The 27,188-nt window shown below is 39.0% G+C and overlaps 1 protein-coding gene and 1 pseudogene across 3 annotated transcripts in view; both read right to left on the bottom strand.

The window, feature by feature from the left end:
- The window catches only part of Hectd2 (HECT domain E3 ubiquitin protein ligase 2), a 61,455-nt gene that overhangs the window by 14,355 nt on the left and 19,912 nt on the right, over positions 1–27,188 (bottom strand). For 2 of the 3 annotated variants that reach the window (XM_051146376.1, XM_051146377.1), the window contains exons 3-13: positions 16,799–16,937; positions 15,744–15,846; positions 15,306–15,395; positions 12,657–12,721; positions 10,922–10,967; positions 8,980–9,089; positions 7,371–7,519; positions 6,494–6,617; positions 4,158–4,254; positions 1,217–1,324; positions 283–415 (exon numbers count right to left, since the gene is read on the bottom strand). In XM_051146376.1, coding sequence (XP_051002333.1) covers positions 283–415; positions 1,217–1,324; positions 4,158–4,254; positions 6,494–6,617; positions 7,371–7,519; positions 8,980–9,089; positions 10,922–10,967; positions 12,657–12,721; positions 15,306–15,395; positions 15,744–15,846; positions 16,799–16,937 — 1,164 coding nt within the window. Of the gene's footprint in view, positions 1–282; positions 416–1,216; positions 1,325–4,157; positions 4,255–6,493; positions 6,618–7,370; positions 7,520–8,979; positions 9,090–10,921; positions 10,968–12,656; positions 12,722–15,305; positions 15,396–15,743; positions 15,847–16,798; positions 16,938–27,188 lie in introns of those variants that run through there. The other variant, XR_007830658.1, reaches the window with a different exon arrangement.
- LOC127190142 (ubiquitin-conjugating enzyme E2 variant 1-like) lies at positions 23,907–24,444 on the bottom strand (annotated as a pseudogene).

The raw sequence follows: 27,188 nt of genomic DNA, 5'->3' as shown, positions 1-27,188 counted from the left end.
TGGGACCACAGACTTCTATTTCTTAAAATGACTCACTACTTAATGAAAGAGGCTTCACACACTAGTGTAGGGAAAAAAACAAAAACAAAAAAAACCCAGAGGCTTGCTTTTAAAGTCTGAATGTTCTTTATTTCAATGGCACACTTTCATGCATTTTGTTTATTCAATAGATATTGGGTATTTCTGTACAAATTCTACATTTACAGCTAATGAAAATGTCAGGGCAACTACTGAACTCTAACAAGACTAGAGACACAATGGTCACAAACATAAAATACTCACCATAATCTGGATGGAAAATCTGTCGAATTAGAAGAAGGAACCATTCTTTGGTCAAGCCACCCATATCCAAACCAGCTTCCCCGACAAATGTGACTTTAAGCTTCTTCTTCAAGTCTGCTCTTTTCCGGGTTAACTATATGAAGAAGTTATGTAGTAAGGGAGAATAAAGGGCAATAAAGGGGGAATTTATTTATTTTTTAATTTTAGAAACAATATTAGGCAGACTTTAGCTTATTTTTACTTCCACAAACATCCATCCATCCAATCTGCCAGACATTATAAGTATTTATTTAATAGATTAGAAAAAAGAATTAAGGGATCAAATGACTTGATGAAGGTTACTACCCCAAGAATCACAATGTATCCAAAATTTTAATTTAGAAGTCTAAGTAGAAAATAACTTTTTATGGCCCTTTCTCTAAATTAAAAAAAAAAAAAAAAAAAAAAAAAGACTCACATAGATAACACGGCCACTATCTCATCTTAACTACATGATGGTCTGACTACAGCAGTGTACATGCAGGGAACATTGCAGCACACATACATGAGTTTGTGTGCATCCGAATAGGTCCTATATACCCCTGTAGGTCAGACCTGTGAGTTTATAGATGAGCAGTCTGAGGTCTGGAGAATTTAAAATAACTTGTTATGTACCTAACCAGTATGAGAGATGTATGGGTCTACAATCCAGGTACATACTAAGAAACATGAATTACACATTGAAGTATTCCACATCAACTCTTCTGAGGAATTAACCAACTCTTAATATATATGAGAATGACATAAAGTTCATTTATATGAAATTTGTCTTTACCATATCAGAATTATGAAAGTATACATAATGGCACATAGAAATATTAGCTTAATAAAATTTTAGTAGTAAGTCACATAGTTGAATTTATTTTAATCAACACCATTTTGCAATAAATTATACCTCATCAAGTGAGTCGCTAACCAGATGTGTCCTCCTTACTTTCATGTTTAGAAATAACATATTCATGTCAGGTCTTTGTCTTCTAGATACTTTATCCACCAGACTTTGCTAATCAAATAAGAAAGCAAACAATTTTCACTTTTACTTAAACTATAATTTCATTTAAAGGCTTAAAACACATTAGTTAAAATAACTTAATTCTTTTTATTCTATCTCTCATAAATCAATTACATACATTTTAGCTTGTGAAACATCTTATTATTACTTTATTTTTGAAACAATGATAGTCAGTGGGCACCAAAATCTTGATCAACTTTTATAGTGAGAAGGCTGCACTGCAATTTCTACAGGCCTCAGACCTTCAATAGCAAACTTTTCTGTATAATGAAAGGACATTTAAGCCAATGCATGCATTTCTAATGCTAAGCTCAAACTTAAGCTATTTTAGACACTGAATTTATTCTAAAAGAATAGTCTACTTAGAGGAAGGACAGCAAGTAGCCAAGAAGAGACTTGATACCCTATGAGAATATATAGGGGGATGTAATCCCCCTCAGGAACAGTCATAGGGGAGGGGAATAATGGGAAAATGAGGGGGGGAGGAATGGGAGGATACAAGGGATGGGATAAACATTGAGATGTAACAAGAATAAATTAATAATAATAATAAAAAAGAATAGTCTACTTATAGAAAGAAAAAAATTAATGTGTCTACAAGTTCAAAGACATTGGCAATGTTCAGATCTTTTATTCTAAAAGTCCTACTTTTGGGAATTTTAAAGATTAGAAAAAAATTATTCAATAAGATGTTTATAAAACTATTATCCATAAAATCAAAGCTTAAAACTATCCTAAGTATATAGTTAATGGCATATAATGCAGCTACTAAAAATGAATAGGAAAACCATGTAAACCATTCAAACAGGGATTAAAATTATATATATATATATAAAACACTGTGTTGATTTTTAAAACTACCAAAAGAACATTTACCAAAATGTTAACAACAAATATGCTGGGTGATACAGATATAAAAGGCTTAAAAATACATTTTCAAGTTTCTTCAAAATTTAAGCACTGAGTATATAAAAACCAACATATTAAAATGTATAAAAATACATATATAAATGTCATTTATAGCAACAAGTCAACATGCTTGTGTATTTACTTATCTAGATAATGACTTTTAGACTATTTCATTGTCTTTGGTGACAATGAAAATGATTCTGTGCAAATTAGGATGAATATTTCAGACATCTATAGATGCCCCAAGTCTATAGTTGGAGATTACCTAAGATTTTGTAGATTACTGTAATAAGTGCCAACTCATAGCCTCCTACAGGCCTCCAATCTCCAATGTGAAGACCCTTAGTAGCTTTCTGCTTTTCTGGGCCGTCTTACCAAGGAAGTCTATATCCATGGACAGTGTCTATGTAACAGACCTTTTGTCTTATCCTTTCCTTCTTGCCTACTGTTCCTGTTCTTGACCCTAAGTAGCTGCCACATGTCAACACTAAATACATTTACCCTGGATGCTAATGGAGACAAGTTTTGTGGCCCTTTTCACTGGAAATGTGTATTTGCCATTAGACTGCTCCAAATAAAAGAGGCCAACAAAGGTAGAATTTTCAACAGTCTTATGGAACTTATTTATTTATTTACTTAATTTTGCAATTGCAAACTACAGCGTAAGCTATGTCAAAAGAGTCACCAGCCACTAATTCACTGTTAGAATTAACAGTGCCGCCTGAGTCTTCAGTCTATTCCCCCATCCCGATTTCTGTAGAAGAATCATTGCACAGAACGGCATCTGATATGTTAAGCAAGAGTGGTCGTGTACTGCTAGAGAAATGGAAATAAACTAGCCCTATTTACTTTATTTAAACTATAACTACACAACCACGATGAAAAAAATACTTTATAAAAAGGCACATGACAGAAATACAACTCAGTCAAGATGTCAAGAAGATTGGCTATACAGATTAGCCTTGGAGCCAGGATCTGGTGCTAAATGCACCATGTAATCTCGTTACTCAGCGGCGGTGCGGCCTTAGAATGCTCTTCAGAGCATAGACTATAAAATTTCTTCTAATATACTCATAGTCAAGGTAAGCTAATTTTTGTAGCCTATCAGGCACCAAAACCTTTGTCCTTCTCTGTGACAGAAAAAGAAAATGCCCGAGAACCGAATAAACTATTCTTATTTTTATATTTTGAAATATCACAATTTATACTTTGCTTTTATACTCTTGGGAATAATTTCTGTCTACTCTGTTTTCTTTCTATTTTAGGAAAACTACAGCCAACCTGTAGGTAGGAGCCTGAGATGCACAGGCGTGAGGGACAGCCGTGTGAGCTTCCTTCCTGTGCTACAGTGGGAGGCAGTACTCAGGCCCAGAGGTAAACTTTACCTTGCTCTACACTTTCCCTAAAGTCTAGCCTACTCCTGTGCATCTCCCACGTGCTGAGGAACAAGTCTTTCACTTTCTTTGAGCGCATTTCTTAGCTCTCCAAGACATACACTTGGTGTTACATCATTCACTGTCTTGGCTGTTTCTCATTCTCATGAGCTCCAGAGAAGGCTATAGTGTGAATAGCCGGTTTGTGTTAAAACCCTCCTGGTCTCATCATGGTTTTCAGTGACACTTCTCTAGCTGCGCGGACTAGGAGCTTTACACAAAGTGAAGTCCAACAAGCTCCTCCAGTCTGGGTCTTTCAGAAACATTCCCGCTGCATTTATAATATACTGGGAAGCTGACTGCCTACATGAGGGGTGTTTTATTTCCTACACTATGAACAGGGCTGCCTTGTGGGGGTAATAACATGGATTCTACTTTTAACATTTTCCGATTACACTAAAACAACTCACAAGACATTTAACTTATTTATTATTTACTATATTCATTACAGTCAGCATAAATATGTTTTGTAGCTGGCTTACCCTTGCGATGTTTATCATCTGTTGTTCTGAGTCTCTCTGAATAATGATTTTTTTGGCAGCTATAGAAATAACGAATGGATACTGACAGAAGGAAAACCTGCTCAACAAGTGAAAACAGAAAAAGCAAAATGGTGCATCTTTAGCAAAATTACACTAAGGGAATTTAAAGTCCCCTCCTTGCAATATAAAACATTACGCTTATATGGTGTTTTGCCATTCACAAAAGATTTTATATGCATGATTTCATTTCCACAAACCTATGAAAAATGTACCTAGAAGTGCAGTGTCTTAATTCTTTATAGGAAACCACAGCTTCCTATATGCTGGTCACTTACACTGTTCACAGAAATCATTTCCGTTTTCACAGTCACCTATATATTACCACCTGTGGAAAACATGGCCAACAGCAGGACCAGGAAGCAAAAGTGTTGATGGTGGAGAAATACTACCGAATATATTTACACGTTCAAATGAATATACAATTTATTATTCAAGGACTATTTCTGACGTATGAGCATCAGAAATGAAGAAACATAGTGATAATTATAGCATACAAAAAGCAGTCATAAATTTAAGAGCAATGTAATAAGAAATTTCAAATATGTAAAATATGAAATGTATGTACTTATAAATATATAGCATTGTTATCTAAGGGTACAGATATTAACCTGTCTCCCAGATCAGAGCTAAGTCTTACACTATATATATAAAAGCCACAAACCACACAGACAGAAATGCATGTGGAAAGAATGTATACTTTGAGGGGTTAGGCTCCCATCAGAAGTGGCTGGGTGGAAGTTACTGCAACCAACTCATCTAGTTTAGTTGTACTCCATCTGAACACAGTAGGTGGGATATTTGTGGCCACTCATTGCAAAGGGGACATTATGCAAAAGAAGAGCTAGGCCTATGTACTGAACATTAGACAGCCTTTACGCTGATTCAGAACTGACAATAAACACAACTTGTTCAGTACTGAGTTGCTAAAGCTAACTAAAAGTTTGGAAATAAAAGAGAATGCAACAAACTTAAAAGGATATATGTTGGTTTCATTATATACTTTATAACAGTGCTTCTCAACCTTTGCCATTTTGGTTTTATAAAAAATAAAATGCAGAAAAATTACTATATGCATCAAGTACCCAGATAAACACCCCATGGTCAGTAGTGACTTGCCCTGGGGTTCAGATCCCATCGAGAGCCCAGCTGACTGTCAGGGCAGATGGGATCAGCGGCAACAGCTATGGAGTGCACGGCTGGGATGCTCCCTGTGACGGGAAGGAGCTCCTATTGAAGTGGACACTGAAATTGTCAAACTCTTAGTTGTTTCATGGCTACACTTATATTAAAACACGAAGGAGAATATCTTTGTAAAAGGAACTCTACCAAGAAAACATTCCTCAGGCTGACTACAGTCTGTAGAAGAAATTGTTTTTCAATTTTGATTGTTTGGGTATGCGCTGAGATTTGATCAGAGGGCTATTATACATTTTAGGTCAATTCTAGTAGAATTAACCAATCTATGTGTTTATCTGGGATCTCTGGGTTATTTATATCTGTATTTATATCTCTCCATCTCTGTAAGAAAAAAGAAATCTCCTTTGTACTTAATGTTTGGGAAATAAATTATGTTTGGGATAGGCTTGATGTTTTAATCCAAAATAGAAATGTGGATACAAAGTACAGAGTATTCAAGAATTTTGCCAAGCATTTAGAAAATCTGTTGCATTAAATAAACTGAGATGTTCCTTTCTCTGAAATATCAATTCTTTCTGTAAATAGTTTTTTGGTGCAGACTAAGGGAGAGGAGTGAATGTGTGTTAAGTGGCCATATGTGTGTGATCAATGAATTACATCAGGAACTGGCACACTATGGCCTCCAAGACAAGATGGCTCATCATCAGTTTTTTGTAAATAAAGAAATCTGGAAATAAGGCAGTCTTTCATTTATATATTGTCTAAGGATTATTCACACTAAAATAGCAATATGTATTGTTCACAGAACTGAAGTATTTATCTTCTAGTCCTTTAGAGAAAAAAGATACGTTGCCTCTTGTGGTGTGAGACAGCAGGGAGAATACTAAGGAGGCACCAAGAAACCTCATACCGAGGGGAGACCCCTGCTGCTCTTGAAACAAAACAAAACTTTATTAACATGTGCATAAGCTCAAAATGTAGCAAAAGTAAAACCTCTTGATAGACACAATGACATTTTAAAGCTCCATATCTAAACGACACATGTTTATATATACAGGAACTCTATATATGTTACTTATACAAATGTAAAAATCCAGTTATTTTAAATAGCAGTTTTCTAGGTAATAATTAGATCATACCTGTGAGAATTTCCAAAGCTCTGCCAAGTATGATACTCTTCCATGAGATCAATGTGATCCAAGGTAGAATTATAGAAATCAGTGTAAGGAATGAGGGGAGGGTGGAGCAAATTGTTGGCAGTATCTGTGAAGATAAATTCTCACATAGTGCTTTCTCAACATGCATGTGAATCATTCCAATAATAAACACATTATTTTAATATCTACTGGTTAACCTTAAACTCCTGTTTTAAATAACTGCAGTTCCAATGAAAAGGCCATTTTAAACTCTGTAGTCAAAGTACAGCTATTCTTACTTTATGATGAGGATCATAAAAATATTTAGAGAGGGGAGCAGATGGGCACCTACTCATGTCCCCTCTGGTGTCATCTTGTTAGGAGTCCTCAGTAATCAGTGGGACTTCATGTTTTCTTAAGAATACTTAATAAATCACATGCACTTAAGACTATAATACAAAATACTGCATGCATAAACAAAGCTTTCCCCAGCTTTATAAAACATTTGTAATTTAAAAAATGTATATGGGGATTGGAGACATGGCTCAGAGGTTAAGAGCACTGGCTGCTCTTTCAGAGGACCCGGGTTCAATTCCCAGCACCCACGTGGCAGCTCACAACTGTCTGTAACTCCAGTTCTAGTGGATTCAACTCCCTTACACAGATATTCATGTATACCAAATACCAAATGTACATAAAAATAAACAAAAGTTATTACAACATTTTTATATATTGTAAAATTCATAAACAAAGCAGAACCTTTTTTCCTTCAAAATCATGGTTTAACAGTTGAGGGTAGCTCTCTAGCACTGAGCCCCTTACGGTCCAGCTCTAATGCCTATCAGGGAAACGCGGGAGCAAGGGGGTAGTCAGAACCTACTGAGTAAAGCCAGAACTTTAGAGGCTGACGGGATCCACCAGGCACACTTTGTTAGAGGTGGGAATTCTTCAGGTTTTGCTGGAAACAGGCGTAAAGAAACAAACTGCAGCAATCTCTCTACCAGTTGCTTGAATTTCTTCTGGGATAATCTGGTAAGGTATTTGAAATAATTCCAATCAACCTTTTTTATTTCTTACTTTATCAACATATTTGTTAAGAGATCAAACTACATCCTATACACATAGAATATAGACTATTCATTCTCACAAATTATATTTGTTAAGTTGGCAATATTTCAAAAGACATGAAATCCTGCCACTTACACTGTTTCTCAAATAAGAAACACCAAAATTACTGTGGTGTCACCCATAATTTTTAAGGCTTTCCGTATTTAGTCAGTTTCATTATTCACAGATCCTCTTCTTGAAGCTTATCTGTATGCTAAAGTTTATTCCTTGCTCCATAGGTCAGCATGTGTGCTTTCATGGCCATCTGAGGGCACAAAACAGTGGTGGGAACCCCGCGCCATCTGGCATGCACGAAGCAAGTCAGCAGGGTAGTGCTCTAACACTTCCTTAGTCCTCATACGGTAGCCTTTCTAAAGTCTAGCAACATGTTTTTCATATTGTATGCTTTTGATGATTCTGTTATTTCAAAATGGCCCTTCAGCCAGGCATGGCAGTGGACACCTCTCATCCCTGTGATTGAGAGACTGAGACGGGAGGATTCTGAGTTAGAGGTCCATTGGGATACATGGTGAGTTTCATGCCAGCCTCAGGTCCAGCCTTTCTCAAAATCCAAAAGCAAAACCAAAATTTATACAACATAAAAATTAATTCCAATTAGCAAGAAGGATGTGGTGTTTTGTACAAAGAAACTGTGTCATAGCCACTGGCATGGCTTATAGTACAGCCATCCTGGTCTCAATTTAACCAGTCAACTTATATGGAATAAAGCATCAAGTATGAGCAGTCACAAAATGGTTGCTTGCTGAGATGACTGTAAGCAGAGGCTCGTGGGGAGGCCCTGTGCATGGGCTCAGTGAGCTCTGCTAGTTCATTGGGACTGATGGGGACTCTGTAAACACAGTGTGAATAGCGAGGGCTGACAGTACTTAAATTTTATTCTGGAAATATTTTGTCTTTTTAGTTTTTTCCCATCATGGAGAAATGCCTCTTAATGTAAATACAGCCTTGAGGGGAAGAAGTAATGTGCTTTTGTAATCTGGTATTTCTAGTAAGGCAAGGAGAAAGTATCACATATATAGTAAGACATGTTAATAACAGAGGGAATTAAAAGATACACAATAAAATAATAGCTGATCAAATCCATTAGAGATGTATAAAAGCAGAAATATACTACATAAAAACTGCAAGTGGTGAGCATTTTCAATAATTTTCATAAAACTATGGTTACTTAGATTAAAAATAGATTTTAAAATCTTTTATATATTACTAAAGTATACATTTTATAACTGGCTTTTGAAACATTTCAAAGTATAAACATCAATCCTAAAAATCTTCAAAACAGTCAAATAGTTTATAATAGTTTATCATAAAATTAATAATATTACACTTAAAACTGAGAGACAGTGAAGGCGTTTGTTTACTTTTTAAGCCAGTGGACTAGGAAATGGTGGTCAGCTTCCACTAAGGTGGCTATCTGTCGCAGCAAATGAGCATAGATGACATATGTAGATGTGATATTAAACTGAGGATTCTGAAAAAGATATTAAAGATAACTGTTAAAATCGTGTTAACAAGTAAAACCCCCAAGCTTACTGAGTTTTAAAAAGCGGCAGATTCAGGAAGCTACATTTGAGTTTGTGCAGTTCTTTAAAAATAATCAACTAGTTATTAATTTAAGCAAGCCTGGTTTCTGTTGCAGTACAAACAAATGTACAAAGCACAGGCTTTGAAGTCAGGTAAGATCTGGGTCTGAGGGTTGGCTCTACCACAAATTAGCTCTGTGCTATTAGACACGGTTTTAAAACTTTAATTCTCAATTTCCTCAGCTGTAAGATGGAAATAATATGTATCTAATGAGTTGTTTTGAGTTTTAAAAGAGAAAACATATATAAATCACCTAGTTCCATCTTTCATAAATCACTGTTATTCAATTAAATAGCAACAAAATAATGTGACTTTTCTTGATTAAAAAAAATAATGTAAATGCTAGTTGTAAAACTTTCGCACTAGGAAATGAGTAAACTTCATACGTCACAAAGAACAAGAATGCACTGACACCTTTTCAATGTTGAAGGACTGAAAGAATGCTCACAAACTAAGCAAAGCCCGGGTTTTTTTTTTTTTTTCTTTTTTTTTTTTTTAAAGCTGAAGCTCTATTACAGTGTACATTTCAGAAATTTCCACTACTGTTAAAATCAGCCGCCAGCTGGTGAGATGGCTGGGTGGTTCAGAGCACCGGCTGCCCTTCCAGAGGACCTGGGTTTGGCTCCAGCACCCACAGCCATGTGCCGTGTCAGTTCCACGGCATGTGACTAATTGTCATGGGTACTCCACATGCGTAGCTCACACACAGACACACAGATAAAAGTAAAAATAAATAAAAAATTAATCCAATTGTGATTTAAAAGAGAGAGAGGAGAGAGGAGGGGGGAAGAGAAGAGAAGAAAAGAGAAGGGAGAGGAGAGACAGGGAGGCAGAGGAGACACTGATTTTCAAAACTGACTGGCAGGCAAGAGTGAACTTAGGGTGCTGACCCCTTCTTCCACTGGCAGCTCAGGACAGGGTGGTGTGTAAGCAGACCTTACAGCTGACTAACACTGTCCTCTACTGTAGCTGAGCTTCATGGGGTCATTTTGTAGCCTTTCTCTCTCTTCATGTTTCCTTTTTTCTTCCAGTTCTGATGCCTTGCTCATCTGTTTCCTTTATCTTTCTTGGTCATTTCTCCCTTTCTTCCCATTTGTTCGTTTCCCATGTTTCTTTTATTTGAACATGATACTGACAATACCGTAATACTAAAGTAAACACTGTAGCTTAATATTTTTACCTTCAAATGAGTTAATATACCTGAACAACTTGGTAAGGAATGACACAGATGCAGTGTGTTAACTAATGTATTTTTTCAAAAAATAATTAAAATTAAAATTAGCTTTTACTTAACACCTTAATATATTTCTATACTTTTAAATCTACATCTCCCTCATGGAAAGGCAAGTGTCATTTTCTTTTATAACAAATAAAAATAGCTTTTCTGTTTCTATCAGAATTCTAATGAACATTACTGAGAAGTAGAGAGAAGCTAGAAACCCAGTAGATGGGGAAATTCTGCTTAGTTCCCAATTAGTTCAAAGGAAAGAGTGAATGGAGAGGAAAAAACATCTGTTTTGTCTCTTCCCAAACACTGGTAAGAACACATTTATAATTTAATCCCTCAGATAATTTAGCCTCTGAGCATTTGTTACAATGCTAGTCTCTAGATTACAAGTAACTATTATTCTAAAGAATATTAGTTCTATTGCTGAGTAACAGTTATCTGATAAATTTGCACGTGCAAACTTACATATGAATTCACTAGTTCTCACTTACCTGTAACAGGATAAAATATGCTCTGAGATCATCTTTTGTTCGTGGGCTGAAAAAGAAACCATGCATGACTGATTACAGATGAGTAGTTTGATTTCATACTATCTAACAAAACATGACCACTATGTGTGTTTATTCTTATACAAAGAAGAAAAAATGAATTTAAATTTATATGCATTCTTTTTATTGACTAGCAAACATGCCTCGAGTATGCTGGAAAAATAGTGGTCTGGTTGTGAATACCACTTAAAGAGCAAGTTACTGAGCAAAGCTATAGCATTTTAAGGTAAAAGCCATGCTAACGATGGAAATGGTTAAAAGTCTATAACTGCTGGGCGGTGGTGATAGACGCTTTTAATCCCAGCACTTGGGAGGCAGAGGCAGGCGGATCGCTGTGAATTCATTTGAGGCCAGCCTGGTCTACAAAGTGAGCCTAGGATAGCCAAGGCTACACAGAGAAACCCTGTCTCAAAAAAAAAAAAAAAAGTTTATAAACAGCAGTTTAAAAATACTTATAATTTTGTTTTAACATGGATTATTTTTACTTAATATTTATTTATGCATTAAAAGAAAGAAAATGTGCTTCTGCTTATAGTCCACTCCTAAAGCGGCAGAAATGTCCAGGCCACAGAAGTGGACACTCTCAGTCCTGATGCAACTTGATGTGCTGGGGTAAATGGGAAGGGGGCTCCCTTATCTGAGAAATAGGGGGTGGGGGTGAAGGGAGACTGTGGGGCTCCCCTTATCTGAGAAATAAGGGGTAGGGGGTAGAGGGAGGCTGTGGGGCTCCCCTTATCTGAGAAACAGGGGATGGGGGTGGAGGGAGGCTGTGGGGCTCCCCTTATCTGAGAAATAGGGGGTGGGGGGTGGAGGGAGGCTGTGGGGCTCCCCTTATCTGAGAAATAGGGGGTGGGGGTTGGAGGGAGGCTGTGGGGCTCCCCTTATCTGAGAAATAGGGGGTAGGGGATGGAGGGAGGCTGTGGGGCTCCCCTTATCTGAGAAATAGGGGGTGGGGGGGTGGAGGGAGGCTGTGGGGCTCCCCTTATCTGAGAAATAGGGGGTGGAGATGGAGGGAGGCTGTGGGGCTCCCCTTATCTGAGAAATAGGGGGTGAGGGGTGGAGAGAGGCTGTGGGGCTCCCCTTATCTGAGAAATAGGGAGTGGGGGTAGAGGGAGGCTGTGGGGTTCTCCTTATCTGAGAAATAGGGGGTGGGGGGTAGAGGGAGGGCTGTGGGGCTCCCCTTATCTGAGAAATAGGGGGTGGGGGATGGAAGGAGGCTGTGGGGCTCCCCTTATCTGAGAAATAGGGGGTGGGGGGTGGAGGGAGGCTGTGGGGCTCCCCTTATCTGAGAAATAGGGGGTGAGGGGTGGAGAGAGGCTGTGGGGCTCCCCTTATCTGAGAATAGGGGGTGGGGGGGTAGAGGGAGGCTGTGGGGTTCCCCTTATCTGAGAAATATGGGGCGGGGGGTGGGGGGAGGCTGTGAGGCTCCCCTTATCTGAGAAATAGGGGGTGGGGGGGTGGAGGGAGGCTGTGGGGCTCCCCTTATCTGAGAAATAGGGGATGGGGGGTGGAGGGAGGCTGTGACTGGGAGGAGAGGAGGGACGGAGGCTATGACCAGGATGTGAAATGAATAAATAAGAAAAGATACTTCCTGAGAGTAAACATACTCACATATATTAAAGATACATGAGATACGTATCTAAGCCATCTATACAGATTAAAATCCAGTTACAATTACCCTTTCCATTCTCGTAACAGGCTGTTAATGATTCCCTTCAATACTGACTTCTGAATATCTTGAGGCTGGAGGCAAAAGAAAATAAGAAGATATAATAATTATTAGGGTGTTTTGTGATTTTTATGTTAATTTTATTTATGGGCGTCTGAATAATTACAAGCAGATGTATTGGCTGTAGAATGACACTAAGAGCAATATGCAGTTCATACTCAAGAACCCCAGGGATTGATGCAGATTATTGTGAAGTTGCCCTCTGGGATAAGCAGTGTATAATTTGCAGAAATATACATGGTGATCCTTTGATGATCAACAACAATTTTATATAACTGAAAAACAACTTCATTTTCCTCTCCTTGAGAAGACAAAATCATGAATACAAGCCCAACTGTACTGTATTTACTGATTTAAAATGTTTGGCATATATTTTGCATATGTACACATAGATTCAAGTTATATGTTTTCTGTGCCAAACATCTCACTATACAACCCAGGCTGGCCTTGAACTTTTGATCTTCCTCAGCTTCTTAATTGCTCGGATTACAAGTCTGAACAGTTATGCCTGGCTGTTTGGGATTCATCTAATCCTAACAAGTTACTCTTGGTAATTTAACAAGAGCAACCAAATTATGTTCTATTAAAATTGCATTTTTTGCTTTGAGATTATGATGCAATCACATCCTTCCCCTTCCCTTTCCTTCCTCCACGCCCTCCTACATAGTCTGCTTTGCTCTCTTTCAAAGTCATGGCTTCTTTTTTCATTAATATGTAATGGTACACATATAGCATTTTTAGTGTTGCGTGTATGTATGTATGTTTTCAGGGGTTCTTTGTTAGTGAATAACCAACTAAAAGAAAATTTTTTTTTACCCTAATGCCCCAAACAAACAAAATCATAAGAAAGGAAAGTAGAGACCAGTTTTTTCAACATGTTGGATGTGACCCCTTTGGCAAACCTCTATATCCAAAAAATATTTGCATTATGATTCATTACAGTAGCAATTACAGTTATGAAGTAGCAATGAAAATAATTTTATGGTTACCACACCATGAGGAACTGTGTTAAAGGGTTACATGAAGGCTGAGGATCATGGGATAGACCAGTATTCCTCTTAAGCATAGATGTAAAACACATACAAAAAAATCAACAAGTCGAGCTGAAAACATACAAAAGGCATTATACATTATGGCCATGTAGGATTTATTCCAATCTTTCAAGGCTGATTTGACCTTTGGAAGTAGATGTATAGAATTAATCACATTAACAAACTAAAGAAAATTCTTGATTTCCTTTTTCCTTTATAATTTATTCATATTACTGCTACCCCGTGGCTCGTATCCTCCTGTTCTCACCCTCCTATCCCCTTACTTCTGCCCTATTCCCCTCACCTAGTCCTCTGATGGGGGCGGGGTAGGGGGCTCTCCTCCCCTACCATCTGACCACAGCCTATCCGTCCACTGTGGACCCACAAGGCTGCCTGTCCAAGGGGAAGGGATCAAATCACGGGCTCTAGAGTTCATGTCAGAGGCAGTTCCCACCACCCCATCCCCAATCCTGCCCTCCATGCGGAGAATGAGCTGTCCATCGACTACATCTGTCATTCTGCATCGAGGTTCTCTGCATGCACTGTCTTTGGCTGGTGCATCAGTTTGTCAGGCGCCCCTGGGTCCAGATCTACCAGCCCTGATGGTCTCCCTGTGGAGCTCCTGACCCCTCTGGGCCCTTCCATTCCCCCACTTTTCCATATGACTCTCAGCACTTGGCCCAGAGTCCAGCTGCCAGTTCCAGCATCTGTCCCAATCCCTCGCTGGGTGGAGGCTCTCAGAAGACATCTATGTTGGGCTAATATCCACTTATAAGTGAGTATATACCATGTGTGTCTTTCTGGGTCTGGGTTACCTCAGGACGATCTTTTCTAGTTCCATCCATTTGCCTGCAAATTTTAAGATTTCCTTGTTTTTGATAGCTGAGTAGCATTCCATTGTGTAAATGTACCACAGTTTCTTTATCCATTCTTCGATTGAGGGACATCTAGGTTATTTCCAGATTCTGGCTATTACAAATAAAGCTGCTATGGACTCTTGATTTCTACTGAAGACCTACTCACTCCAAAACTGTGTTAATGAGCACTTCCTAGAAGTGATTCAGAATTAAATCTGAGAATCCCTCAAGTCACTCTTCCTGAGTAAGTGAAGCAGGATTTAAGGAATTCTTTCTAAATATAGATTAGATAGAGAAGTAATTTCCATTTAAGTCTCAAATAATTAGAAAAAGAATGACCTAACTTTCTGAAAATTCCAATTCTATTTATCATAAAATTATATCAGATATTCTAGTGCAATTATGTTACAAAATGGCTGCATTTGAAGTAGAGGAACTGGAGAGATGGTCAAGTGCATAAAGTGATCAGGGGCACTTGCTGTTCTTCCAGAAGACCTGAATTCAGTTCCCAGCTCCATACAGGAAGCTCACAATCACCATCCAGGGGATTAGGTGCCCTCTTCTGGCCTCTGTAGGCACCCGTATATGTACAGCACACATCCACACAAACATACACATAAATTAAAAAATTTTTTAAATTAAAACAAAAGATGAAATAAAGAAGAGACAAAGAATTATACTACTGAAATATGTTCACAAACAATACTTACCGTATTAAGTAAGGCATCAAATACAGCATTCACCAAAGGAGCATTAACCCCAGAGTCCTCAATAGTATTAAATGAGGCTGTGGCATCTTTCTGAAAATTCAATTAAAGAATTAAATATGTTTAACATTTCATGGAGTAGTCCTAATAATATCTGAATTATACATTTTTTATAATTTCCACTAATCTTATTGTCTGATTAGCAAAAACCAAGTATTAAGGCAATTATTGAAAATAAAAATGAATGTTAATAATGGCTTTAATAACTTTTTAAAGTTGAAAGAAATCAAACATTAATAATAGTGAAATATTTACTAAATCAAAAACAATATTTTGATAATTTAAAAATGCATATACTGTTTAAGTCAATATTGGCTATAAAATGGAATCTCATTTATTTAAAATAATGAATGAAAAGTATTATTATATATTATTTATTACCTTAAATGCAGCATTTAATTCTGGGAAGGAATCAAATGTTGTTACATAAAAAGCATGCACTGTTTTCCAATTTCCTGTTGACTCAGCCTTTTCCAAATCTTCCCTAAGAAACAAGCAAAATCATATTAACCATTAAGTGGAGAGAAAATTCATTCAGATAAACAGCATTTCTTTTAAAAAATGAATGTCATGCTGAATATATAATTTTAACACTGAAAACTTTGTAAATCTGTTGTAGTTGATACAAAGACAGCATATAAATGTGTAGTTCTTAATTACATTAAACTATTATTCAGCTACAATGTTTCCATTTACCCCTCTTTTTTTTTTTAGTTTTTTTTTTCCCCTAAGAGAGTATTGTTCTGTAGCCCACGTTGGCTTCAAACTTGGCTGTTGCTCCTGCCTCAGTCTCCTAAGTGCTAGGACGACTGGTGTGCTCTACCATGTCCAGTTAAAAAACCTTCACCTAACATGAGCCGCTCTCACCCTTTCCTTTTCCTTCACAGTCCAGCGCCTCTACTTTCTCACTCCCACTTTAGTGCTTCAAGCTATGCATTTTAATTTTCTGAGTGGTGACACAGCCTTATATTATGGCTACACAGCAGATGAATTCCTGTGTGTGTGTGTTTTAACGGTAGAGTTGATTGTTTAATTGCGACCTCTGGGGGCCAGCTTTGACTCAGCTTCTCCTGGTGCTTTTACTCTCTTTTCTACAACATGTCCACTGTGCATTACTCACACTGTTTGTATCTTCAACTTGAGATATCTTTCTTTTGTGTCTTCATTTTGTCTAATATCTTACTAAGAATCTGCCGGGTGGTGGCGGCACATGCCTTTAATCCCAGCACTTGGGAGGCAGAAGTAGGCGGATCTCTGTGAGTTCAAGGCTAGCCTGGTCTACAAAGTGAGTCAAGGACAGCCAAGGCTACACAGAGAAATCCTGTCTCAAAAACACCAACCAACCAAATAGTTCAGCTAACTTTTCAGGCACAGCACTGTAAAGCACTGCCATGCAGATGGTATCAGTCTACACAGAAGAGTGAATTGGGACTTACTCAAAGTCTTTCACAGTTTTGGGCTGGCTGGGAAGGGTAGGTTCTGGAAGAGCTGGGGCCTTCACTTCCGATGGTAATGAATCCATAGACGTGCGCTGTTTTTGTCTAACATCAAGACAAATTGGTGGTAGGTCTCTCACTGTGAAGTGCAAGAGAACATTTCATGGAATGAATCAAAGCTTTTCCAAATTAGTAAATATCAGGGGAATTCAACATGAACAGAAAACAAAGTATCGTATAATGTGTTCACTTTGGGATCATGCATCACAGCCAGTGAAGGGCACTCCCCCGGCTCTTCATTTCTAACAGCCATTTGGCCATGTCTTCCATAAATTCAGACCTTTAACAGCTATTTGACAGCAACTGATATGAATTTAGAGCTGCTGCCTATCCCCATTTCTCCCCAAACCCAATGATCAATGAATTTTATGAATAGTTCTTTCTCTCTTTTTAAAATGTTTTTCAAGAAATATTTCAGTGAAACTATTAATGCTTTTTAAAATATGCAAATCACTTATATATGCCCTTATAATTTGTAAGTCTAGCATTTTCTTATCACTGTCCAACAATAAGTTAAGATCTTATTTCCCTCTGTCCTCTTATTTTTGAGTTTTGTTCTAACCTGTATTTGTTCTTTCATTTTCTTGAAGTAGTTACATGCATTTGAGATCTTATTTTCTTATTGACGACATGCATTTTTTGTGTTTTCATGGTCTTCATGGCTGTTCCTTAGTTCCTTATTTTAATAAAAAGTTGTAATTGAAATGTACAGAATTTAGCACTGATCCTTTCCAGTGTTAAATTTTACTTGAAAATGTTATTTTTGAGCTCTCAGAGCCAAGTACACCTCAGTCCTTTGCTGTTTTTGTGTAAGTCCAAACAAGTGGAAGCTTGTCTTCCGAGATCTGCAGGACCCATAGCTCCCCTGCCACTTGCACTCAGGCACTATTTTTTTTTTTCATTTGCTATGGTGGTCAATGTGGGGTGTCCTGGGACAGGAGGGGCTATGGTGGTCAATGTGGGATGTCCTGGGACAGGAGGGGCTATCGCTACCTGAGAATTCTCAGGGATCTTATTGCTTCCTTAAGGTCTCAGCACGGGGCCTCTACCTTCATCTGCTCTTGACAAAAACCCTTCCAGCTTCGACTTTTGTTCTAGAGCCTTCTGAGCTTATTTTGAAACTCTTTTATTCCAGGGTCTAGCAAATAACTTTGTTTCCTTCTCCTGATACTGCCTGCCAAGCAGCTAATACCAGGGAGAACTTATATTTTTGGTTATTTGTTTTGATTATTTTTAGGGGTTTAAGTGGCCATTTTATCAGTTAATTTTATTGTAAAGTATGTTCATGACTTTAATTAAACATTGATACACAGTTAACCTATGTTTTACATAGTGAATTGAGGGAGAATGAAAACTGCTGTTTCTGCTGCTTCACAGAATATGGCACCTGCCGCTTAGTTTTTAGTCTAGCAAACAGAAATTTCTTTCATCACTGCATTAGGTAATCTTATCTACTTTTCCCTTGAGTAATTTATATTTTTATAATTAGGAAACTTGCAATCTAAATCTCTTTTACTGTGTTTTTCTTTACTGAAGTATATGTAAACACTTCAGTAAACAGTAAGTCATCATCAGGGTGCTGATGTCATCACCGGCAAGCTATTAGGAGGTGAGGCCAGTTTACTGTTTTAGTCAGTGTTCGAGTGCTGTGAGGAGACACCAACACCACAGAAACTCTTATAAAAAGCAAGTATTTAACTGGGGCTTGCTTAGTGTTAGAGGCTGTGTCCATTATCACGGTGGGAGCATGGCAGTGTGCAGGCAAACGTGGTGCTGGAGATAGAGCTTCTACATTCCTGTCTGTGGGCAGCAGGAAGAGACATCACTGGCCCACCTCCATTGATGCACTTCCTGCAACAATGCCACAGCTCCTAATCCTTTCAAACAGTGCCACTGCCTGGTGACCAAACATTCAACTCTATCATTCAAGCCACCAGTTGTTACTTCCTGGAAGTGTGCCTTCGGATGATGTAGCTTATCCTCAGACTCGCTCTGTTTCCACCTGCCATGAAGTGAACAACTCTACTGTTCTGAGTTTGCCCCATGTATAATGGGGCTACCAGAGAATCAACTGAGTCAGGGACTTGAAATAAATCTTCCCTCCCTTTAGGTTGATTTCCTAAGGAAATTTGTCCCAGGTACAAAAAGCCAAGTAACGTGGTATTTTATAATAAACTTTTCTATTGGAAGATAGTAGAATTTTCAATTTTTCATAGTCCAGAGAGTGTGGCTTTTGACCTTTACTAAGTGTGGAACTCTGATGGCTGAGCCCTCCTTAGAGTCTGTGGTGATCTGTGGTAAAGCAGGTGGGGGTAGGGGATAAGAGACTGACTCTAGCTGCTCTCAGGTGATGCTGACACTGTTGTCTAGGGCTCCCACTGTGATAGACTATCCAGAGACGTGAGGTGAGAAGACAGTGATGATGAAAACACACAATAGAGATCATTACATTTGTTTCCATCATTATTTTATTCCTCGTACTAAGTATCTAAATATTAAGGATCTAGAAGTTTGTACTGTAAACAAAGATTTGATAAAGCCTTGATTTATTAGCAAGTAAAATTAAATATTTCCAGAAATGATTTCTTATGTTTAGAAAATTTTATTAATAGGGAGGGGCATTGCAGCAGAAAAGAAATAAACTCCAGTCTTGTTACGATGATCTTCTGTGGCTTTTCCCGTTTTTCTCAGTCTTCACTACCCTTTCCTATCCCTCCCCACACACTTTTCCCAACCTGGCTATAAACACCCACTATTAAACACAAACAGACGCATTCAAATATAAATCAACTTATTCACAAACTAAGCCTATATGAGTGCACATTTTTATACCCACTCACTTTTATTAATACCATGCTGAGGTGGAAGAACAGTGAAATTCGAGTTAGTAAGAGAACTTGATTCTGGCAGAGCCTGAGAGTGGGGAGGGTCTTATATAAGAGACAGTCACACCAAGACCAGGAGGACCATCCAGGGAAGTAGCACCAGAGGCCAACAGCAGGCTCTATTTTTAGTTCCAAAGCTAACTTGACTGGAGGAAACTGCAGATGTTAACATGCATGTTAATGAACTCCACGTCTGAAAGAAGAGCTGAATCCCTTGCTCATATCAGTGAATGGAAGCCAAATTACAGGATGTGACATTCAGCTATTAAGGGATGAAAAATAACAGCTCACAGCTGCTCTCATGTCCCTAAATATCAGGGCATTGTTTCCAGAGATAGGTCTTCTGCCTTTCCTCACAGATGGTTTTCATTAACATTCAATTCAAAAGAGAAAACCAATAACCATGGTGATTAATTAAACTTCGTTTTGATATTATAAACAGGAGAAAAATTTTCATTCTGACATATGAAACTCTGAAATATATGAAGATATTGTAGTATAGTAAAGAAAGCAAAAATACATCTGTGAAAACCTGCCATTTAGGTTTCATTCAGCCAATACTTGAGAACACTCAGTGCTAAATTGATAAGCAGTAATCATTTTTCCTTCCTTTTAATAAACTGCCAGTTTTACTTGGTTGCCAAGAAACATTAAGTAAAACACTTGAAGCCAATGGAAGAATACAACCATGATGAGGGTTGGTAGTATATTAAAATGTGTGTGGATTGTAATACAGTTATTATAAGGGTGTATTTGCAAAATTTTGCCATCTCACTATTTATGGGTTGAAAACTGACATTTTTGTTGGTTATCTAAAGACTGCTCCTGCATAGCCAAACACCCAGCAACAGTAGCTCAGAGATAAACAAGTTTATGTATATTGTGTGTTCAAGAGAAGGGACCTAGGTCTATGTGCTGCTGACAATGAAGTACTGACACACAAAGAGGTTCTGCTTTTAATACACAACTGCAAAATATTATACTCTAAGTTTCATAAGCACTGGGAAAGCACCAGCCTTGAAAATAAGAGACTGAACCTATTGCTTGCTGGATTACTGTTCACCTTAGATAGTCACTGAGACTCTTGGAAGCTCAGCTCTAATGTAAAATGAATGAAATGGTCGGCTATTCATAAGGTTGCAGAGAACTTGAAAGGCCACCTTGGGGTGTAACTGCATGGACTGCTTGACTGTGAGTAGCTCATCCTTTCTGTGTTTAAGATATCAGCACTTTGGGATTCTTTATATTCTAGCTATCTGTTTACTGCTCTAGTTGGCAGTGTGACTCTGGGAGAATGGGGCCTAAAAATGAGGGGGTCTAAAGTCTCATGCAATAGCCAACTTTTTCAGAGCATCAATTTATACTTTGAGGATTAAGAAAAAAATTGCCTGAGTAAAATATACAATCACAAAGACAAGCCACACATCATAGAGTCTGTGATGGTTTGAATGAAAACAGCCCCCGTAGGCCCATAGGGAATGGCACGATTAGCGTTGTGGCCTTGTTGGGAGTAGGTGTGGCCTTGTTGGAGGAAGTGTGTCTGTGGGGGTGGGCTTTGGGGTCTCAGATACTCAAGTCAAGCCCAGTGTCTCACTTTTCCTGCTCTCTGCCGATCTAAATAATCCCGATATAGAACTCTCAGCTACCTCTCCAGCAGCACCGTGTCTTCCTCTGTGCCACCATGCTTCCTGCCACAGTGATAATGGACTCAATCTCTGACACTGTAAGCCAGTCCCTATTAAATGCTTTCCTTCATAAGAGTTGCCGTGGCCATGGTGTCTCTGCACAGCAGTAGAAACCCGAACTAAGATAGAGGCAGATGAATAACAGCTGGAGTAAACATACTCCTGTCCCCTACACCTGGGAGGGAATGAAAACATATCGCAAGAACAGTTCTATGTTTTGAACAAACTGAGGTCACAAGACTCTAGACTTGTTTTTTTAGGGGGGAGTTTTTTTCCACAAGCACTCAGAATTCTCCCATGATTTCATTCTTGAACTGTGTTCCAACAACGATTCAAAACCAAAATGGACAGGATTTACAAAACAATCGAATAAAAAAGTGTCTCATGAGTGTGATTAGTATCACGATCTGTGATAGAGAAGCCTAAGTACAAAGGAAAGTAAAATGTACATGTCACCTAAAAGCCTCATTTCAGGTATAGAGTCCTGCTCTGCAGAATGCTTTAAGGACAGTTTTGGAAGAATCAAAAACCCTTCCTCTTTTTCTGGGTCTATATATTATATCCACAGATGCAGTAGTTTGAAATGTGCCCATAAGTTTTTTTGATATTCCTTCAATCAAAAGATGGAGTCTAGTTAGTTGCCATCCTTTTGATTAGGGGCCAGCCTGCTAATATCTGTTAACAAAATGTAGTGTAATCATGAGTTGGTTATAAAAGGCCATGCAAGTTTTGTTTGGCTTTCTCATTGGGATTATTCAGTCACTGTACAGAAGGCAAGGAAGCCACAAGGCACCTAGTCTCAGGCCCATCTACAGACCAAGACTCCCCACCTCATAAACATTCAGCAAATCTTCAGGTCCCTCATTTTTCAAGACACCTAGGATGATGCTCAGGAGAAGAAAGACCCCCTTCCAAACTATATATTTATGTATTAAATAAATATTGTTATTGTTTTAATTACTAAGTTTTGTTGGTTGTTATAATGCAAGTAGATGATAGAAAATGTGACTTTGGGACAATCAAGTCATCTCCCAGAATTTCATGTCTCATCTTTGAAACAAATAAGGGAGCTGAAGGGATGGTGCAGTAGTTAAAGGAACCCTGCTGCTCTTGCAGAATACCTGGGTTTGGCACCCAGCACCCACATCTGGCAATCATTACTTCCTGAGATGATTCGAGGGGATCTGATACTCTCTTTTTGCCTCTGTGGGAACTTCCATGTATATGGTTCATGTATGCATGCATGCATATATGTATGTATACATACACCCGCACACACTTGGGTAGACATACATATATAATAAATAATTCTTTTTAAAGAATTGAAGGAACAAATGGAGGCTTTTCAAGATAAATGGCCAACTGAGCAGGGTTTTTTTGTTGTTGTTGTTTTGTTTTTTGCAACACAACAAATTGCCTTTATTTTGGTATGCATCCGCATTTTAACATTTAGTGGTCTTGAGAGTGGGGAACATAACAATGAGCCAGGAGATCAGGCCCACCAGTCTACAAACACAGTGACACAGAGCTCCTCCGGGTCCCTGCTGAGGATCTGAGGAGCAATACTGAAACCTGAGTCCACAGGGTCCTTGTGGTCCAGCTGTCAGGCTCCACATCAGACCTGATTGGTGCCAGGGTAATACACAGCCCTGTTCGACCCTCTTCAATGTGTAAAAGCAAAGCGGTTACAGGACAAGGACCCAGCTCAGAACAGTGTGCACTCAGGACTCTCTGCATGGCCTTTCTCTATAGGCAGAACCACCAAGGAGGACCCGGGACTCCCTTCCCTGGCTGGTGGCAAGTGTACCACCTGGCCGGAGCTAAGTGAGGGAGGCCAAGTTCTTCCAATCTCATGTGAGGCTTTTGGCCACAGCAAGTGTTGGGTAGTAATGAGTAACAAGGGAGTTGAGGATGGGGAAAGCTGATAAAAGTAGGGAGATAGGAAGCCCTAAATTCCTCACCCACAGCCAATTTCAGAGGGAGGGAAAGGTTACAATCTAAGCTTTGACCAAGGATGGGAGTAGAGAAGTAGGGACGATGGCTTGGATGGGGCATCACAGAAGACTTAAGAAAGCAGGGTGCAGCCAAAGCACTCTAAGCCCAGCATAGTCCCACGGCTGCCACCTGAAGCCTTCCCATCTATTCTAAGAGCCACCACACAGCTGTGGTGGGAGGGTGGAGTGGGCAAAGGCAGACCCAGGCCATGTGCCAACAGCAGGTGACTGTGTGATGTATCTGTTCACAGTTGTGTTAGCTGTGCTCACCGCTCCCAGAAGAATCTGATTTCAACACATCTTCTTGATCCCAGAGGTTCAAGCAGGCAGACAACGGTTACTCTCGACAGAAGATGTTACACAGCACAACTTAGGGATCTCCAACGGACAAGAAATTCGTATCAGAACAGGGTGGAGCTTCCTCTCCAGTAATTTGAAGTCTACAGATATATCTAGAAAATTCACTACTATGGAAAATTAAGACTTAGGTGGATGGGGAGGGGAGCCAGGGCCCTGGTGACTTGTTGCTGTAACACTGTCCTTCTGGAGGCTGTGGCAGCTCCATGCTCTCTTCTGACATCATCAAGTTCCTTTAGGATGACTCTGATGCTATGGGAATTTTGCCACTTTGCCAGAACTGCCGTGGCTCTTGGACCACCATTTCATTTGAACTACTCACATTGCTGATACTGACCTTTGTTACACATTTTACAGATGGGGGTGCTTCTGGGTATAGGCCCAAGACTCTATTTTAAGGCTGTATATTCGGTTTTGATAAATTGTTCTTAGAGGCCCAGTTATCACCCCTGTCCATCTTGTAAGCATTTTATCTTCATCATCCTCTAGACTCCAGCTAAGTGCGATGTCACCTACTCCTTTCTGGCCTTCTTCCAGCTCTTCCAACAGTCGGAAATTTCGAGGGACTTTTATTCCTGAGCCTGTGGTGGCTGTCATCTTGTGTCTCTATTGCTCCCTGAGCAGATTTTTAATTTCTCTCAAAATTCTATTAAAACTACAACAAAAGGTTCTCTGTTATTTTCATAACATACATGTGCAGATTCAAAAAGAATAAGCCAAACAGCTATCTAGCCTTAAAGGTAAAAGAAAAATGTATGAACAATGACTTAGAAAATCCAAGGCAGCTACACACCAAGGCTCAGTGAAGCAAGATGAGATAGAATTTGACTTATTCTACCGAATTTCTGATGGATTAAAAAAATATGAACTAAAGTGAAAACTGAAGACAAGCTTAAATCCCCAACTGGTCTCTTTGCCACTGGGTCCCCATCCCTCCTCCAATCCAGCAGACATCTGGAGATTTGCATTCTTTGGAGAGAACACTACAGACCCTTTGGACTGGGGAAATGTCACAGGTGATAAGAACAGAAAGAATAAGGAAAGTAATTACTAATTACTAAACGCTAAAAATGATCAAGAAAACACTTCATCCCCATCCTCCAAGCCACTCACTTCAGCTTCACTCTGCAATGGTATCCCCGCTCCTCACACCCCGAAAGAAGATTACAGATTTCTTGTAGAATCTGACATGCCTCAAAAGAAATAATGATCTTAATTAACCAGACTTCCCTAAACAGAAGCCCACCCATATGACCTTATGATAAAGCTTAAAATCAATAACCCTTACCTGTGCTTTGGATTTCAATTACTTGGCTCCCTATTGCAAATGACAAGCAGAAAACTAAATATAAGCTTCTGATTGAATGCCTTCAGTGTGGAAAGTAAGACACAGAAACAAAGACAAAACTTGAGTTAATCAAAATCCGTGAATGAAGGTAGGGTAGAAACCTATCTTAAAAACCTATTAAATTTTCTTCTGATGGATTAAAAAAAAAATCATGACATAAGAAAGTTCTGTAAAAGAAATATTCATGGTGTGACAAGGAAATAGCTAAAGACAGAAATTAAATACTCAATAGAAAGGACCTTTACTGCTGAGCATGGGGGAGCATGCCTATAATCCCAGCTAGGCAGGAGGCTGAAGGAGAAGAATCAGAAATTTGGGGTTAGTCTAGACAACTTTGCTAGACTCTGTGCAATGATTGTCTAGTGTACTGGAAGTTTTGGTTTCTTTGTAAACTTAGTTATATTATGTAAATATTTTTTGTTTTAATATCAAGTGTAGGATTTTAGTTTGTCCATAGCTTGTAATTGACTCCTGTAGGCATAGTCTTTGCCAGCTGGGAACATCCTGCCTTGTGCAGCACAGAGAGCGGCAGCATGGCACAGGACTCTGAGGTAGATAAATAGTAGAGCATGGAGAGATGGTATGGCATGTGGTGGCGGCCTGAGGTGTGTAGCAGTTTGGAGAGACCTGAGATGGACGGTGTGGCTAACATAGAGAAATGTTTCAATGCAGCAGCTCAGAGGAGAGCACTTGCCACATTTGCTGTTGACAGAGACTGGTACTGCCCCCAAAAGAACTCAACTGACCCTAAAGAGCCAGGAGAAGTAAAAGGGTCTGTGCCCCACTAACATTCTTTTTCATATGCAGAGCTAAGGGGCCGGTGCAAGGGAGGCAGAGGCATCAATATCCCAAATAAAATAGTTTGTAAAAAATAAGCATCAATACTCAAAATCCTATATTCAATCTACAGTGGTGCATAGAGAGAAAGGGAGATAGGGACAGGGGAGAAAGAATTTAAAGAATGTAAAGAAATCTTCCCAAATATAGAATAGTAAAAGTTAAGAAGGGGGAGAGGGGGAGAGAAAGAGAAAAGTGAAAACAGGAGCTCAGAACATCTGGCTTTTGAACTACAGGAGATATAGAGAGGAAGGACAAGCAGAGGGAGGAGATAGCTCGAAGGGTCTTCTCTTTCTGGAATTTAAATCTAGGAACTGATAGACAGAAAGTGTCTACCAAGCATGTATCGTAAGAGATTTTAAAAGGCACCTTACCCTGCAGTTTCAAACCATGAGAAACAAAGAAATGGTGCTATGAGTATCTGTGTCTGTATTTCTGGTGACACTGCTGTATTGCTCTCTGGCTCCGCCATCTAAATGAGCTAACGATAGCCACCTCACAGCTTCTGTGTATAGTATTCTGGGCAGTTGGAAAGCCAGGTGTCTAGTCAGCATCAAAGGACTGATCCGACACTTGCCCATCAGATGTCTGAGAAGCTGCCTGTTTCACAGGGTTCTCCCAGAGGTAACTGTAGAGGGGGGACAGCAGTGACCGCTGAGAAGAACAGTGCAGCTGGAGTGGGCTCGCTGAGACCTGCTGGTACTGCTCTCTTCTTGACTTCATGGCTGTGTTCATGGTCTTCAATTTAACCACTATTATATTCAACATTTATGACATATTTGAGTTAAAAAATTGTGCTCTGGGTTGCTCATGAAGTATCCTGAGGTAACGGAAGTCTGCTCTCATAATCTCTTCCACAATTCTGCACCATACAATATATACAGACGAGCCATGTAACAATTTATTCACCACTAACATTTGCTGAACTTTCTAAGGCATGGGACTGAATATGTTTTAAATGTTTACTTCTCATGTATTCCTGTGCATTTGAAGGACAGCTTTTCATTACCTCATTTTACATATGGTAAAATAAATAGAATGAAATTAACTTTTCTAGAATGGTTGTTCATACATTACAGAGCCAGGATTCAAACCTGGCCTGAAAAGCTATAAAGCCTGTATGATTTCTACTATTGACCAGTCTTGTACCATGAATAAAGTCAGCAGCAGAAGCGAAACCTACTTGGAAACACAAGTTAATAAACTGTGAATGTGTCAAAAATA

This window comes from Acomys russatus, chromosome 5 (genome assembly GCF_903995435.1).
Source record: "Acomys russatus chromosome 5, mAcoRus1.1, whole genome shotgun sequence".
Taxonomy (NCBI): Eukaryota; Metazoa; Chordata; class Mammalia; order Rodentia; family Muridae; genus Acomys; species Acomys russatus.
Note: the sequence above shows the minus strand (reverse complement) of the source record. Positions and strands in the feature narration are given on the sequence as shown.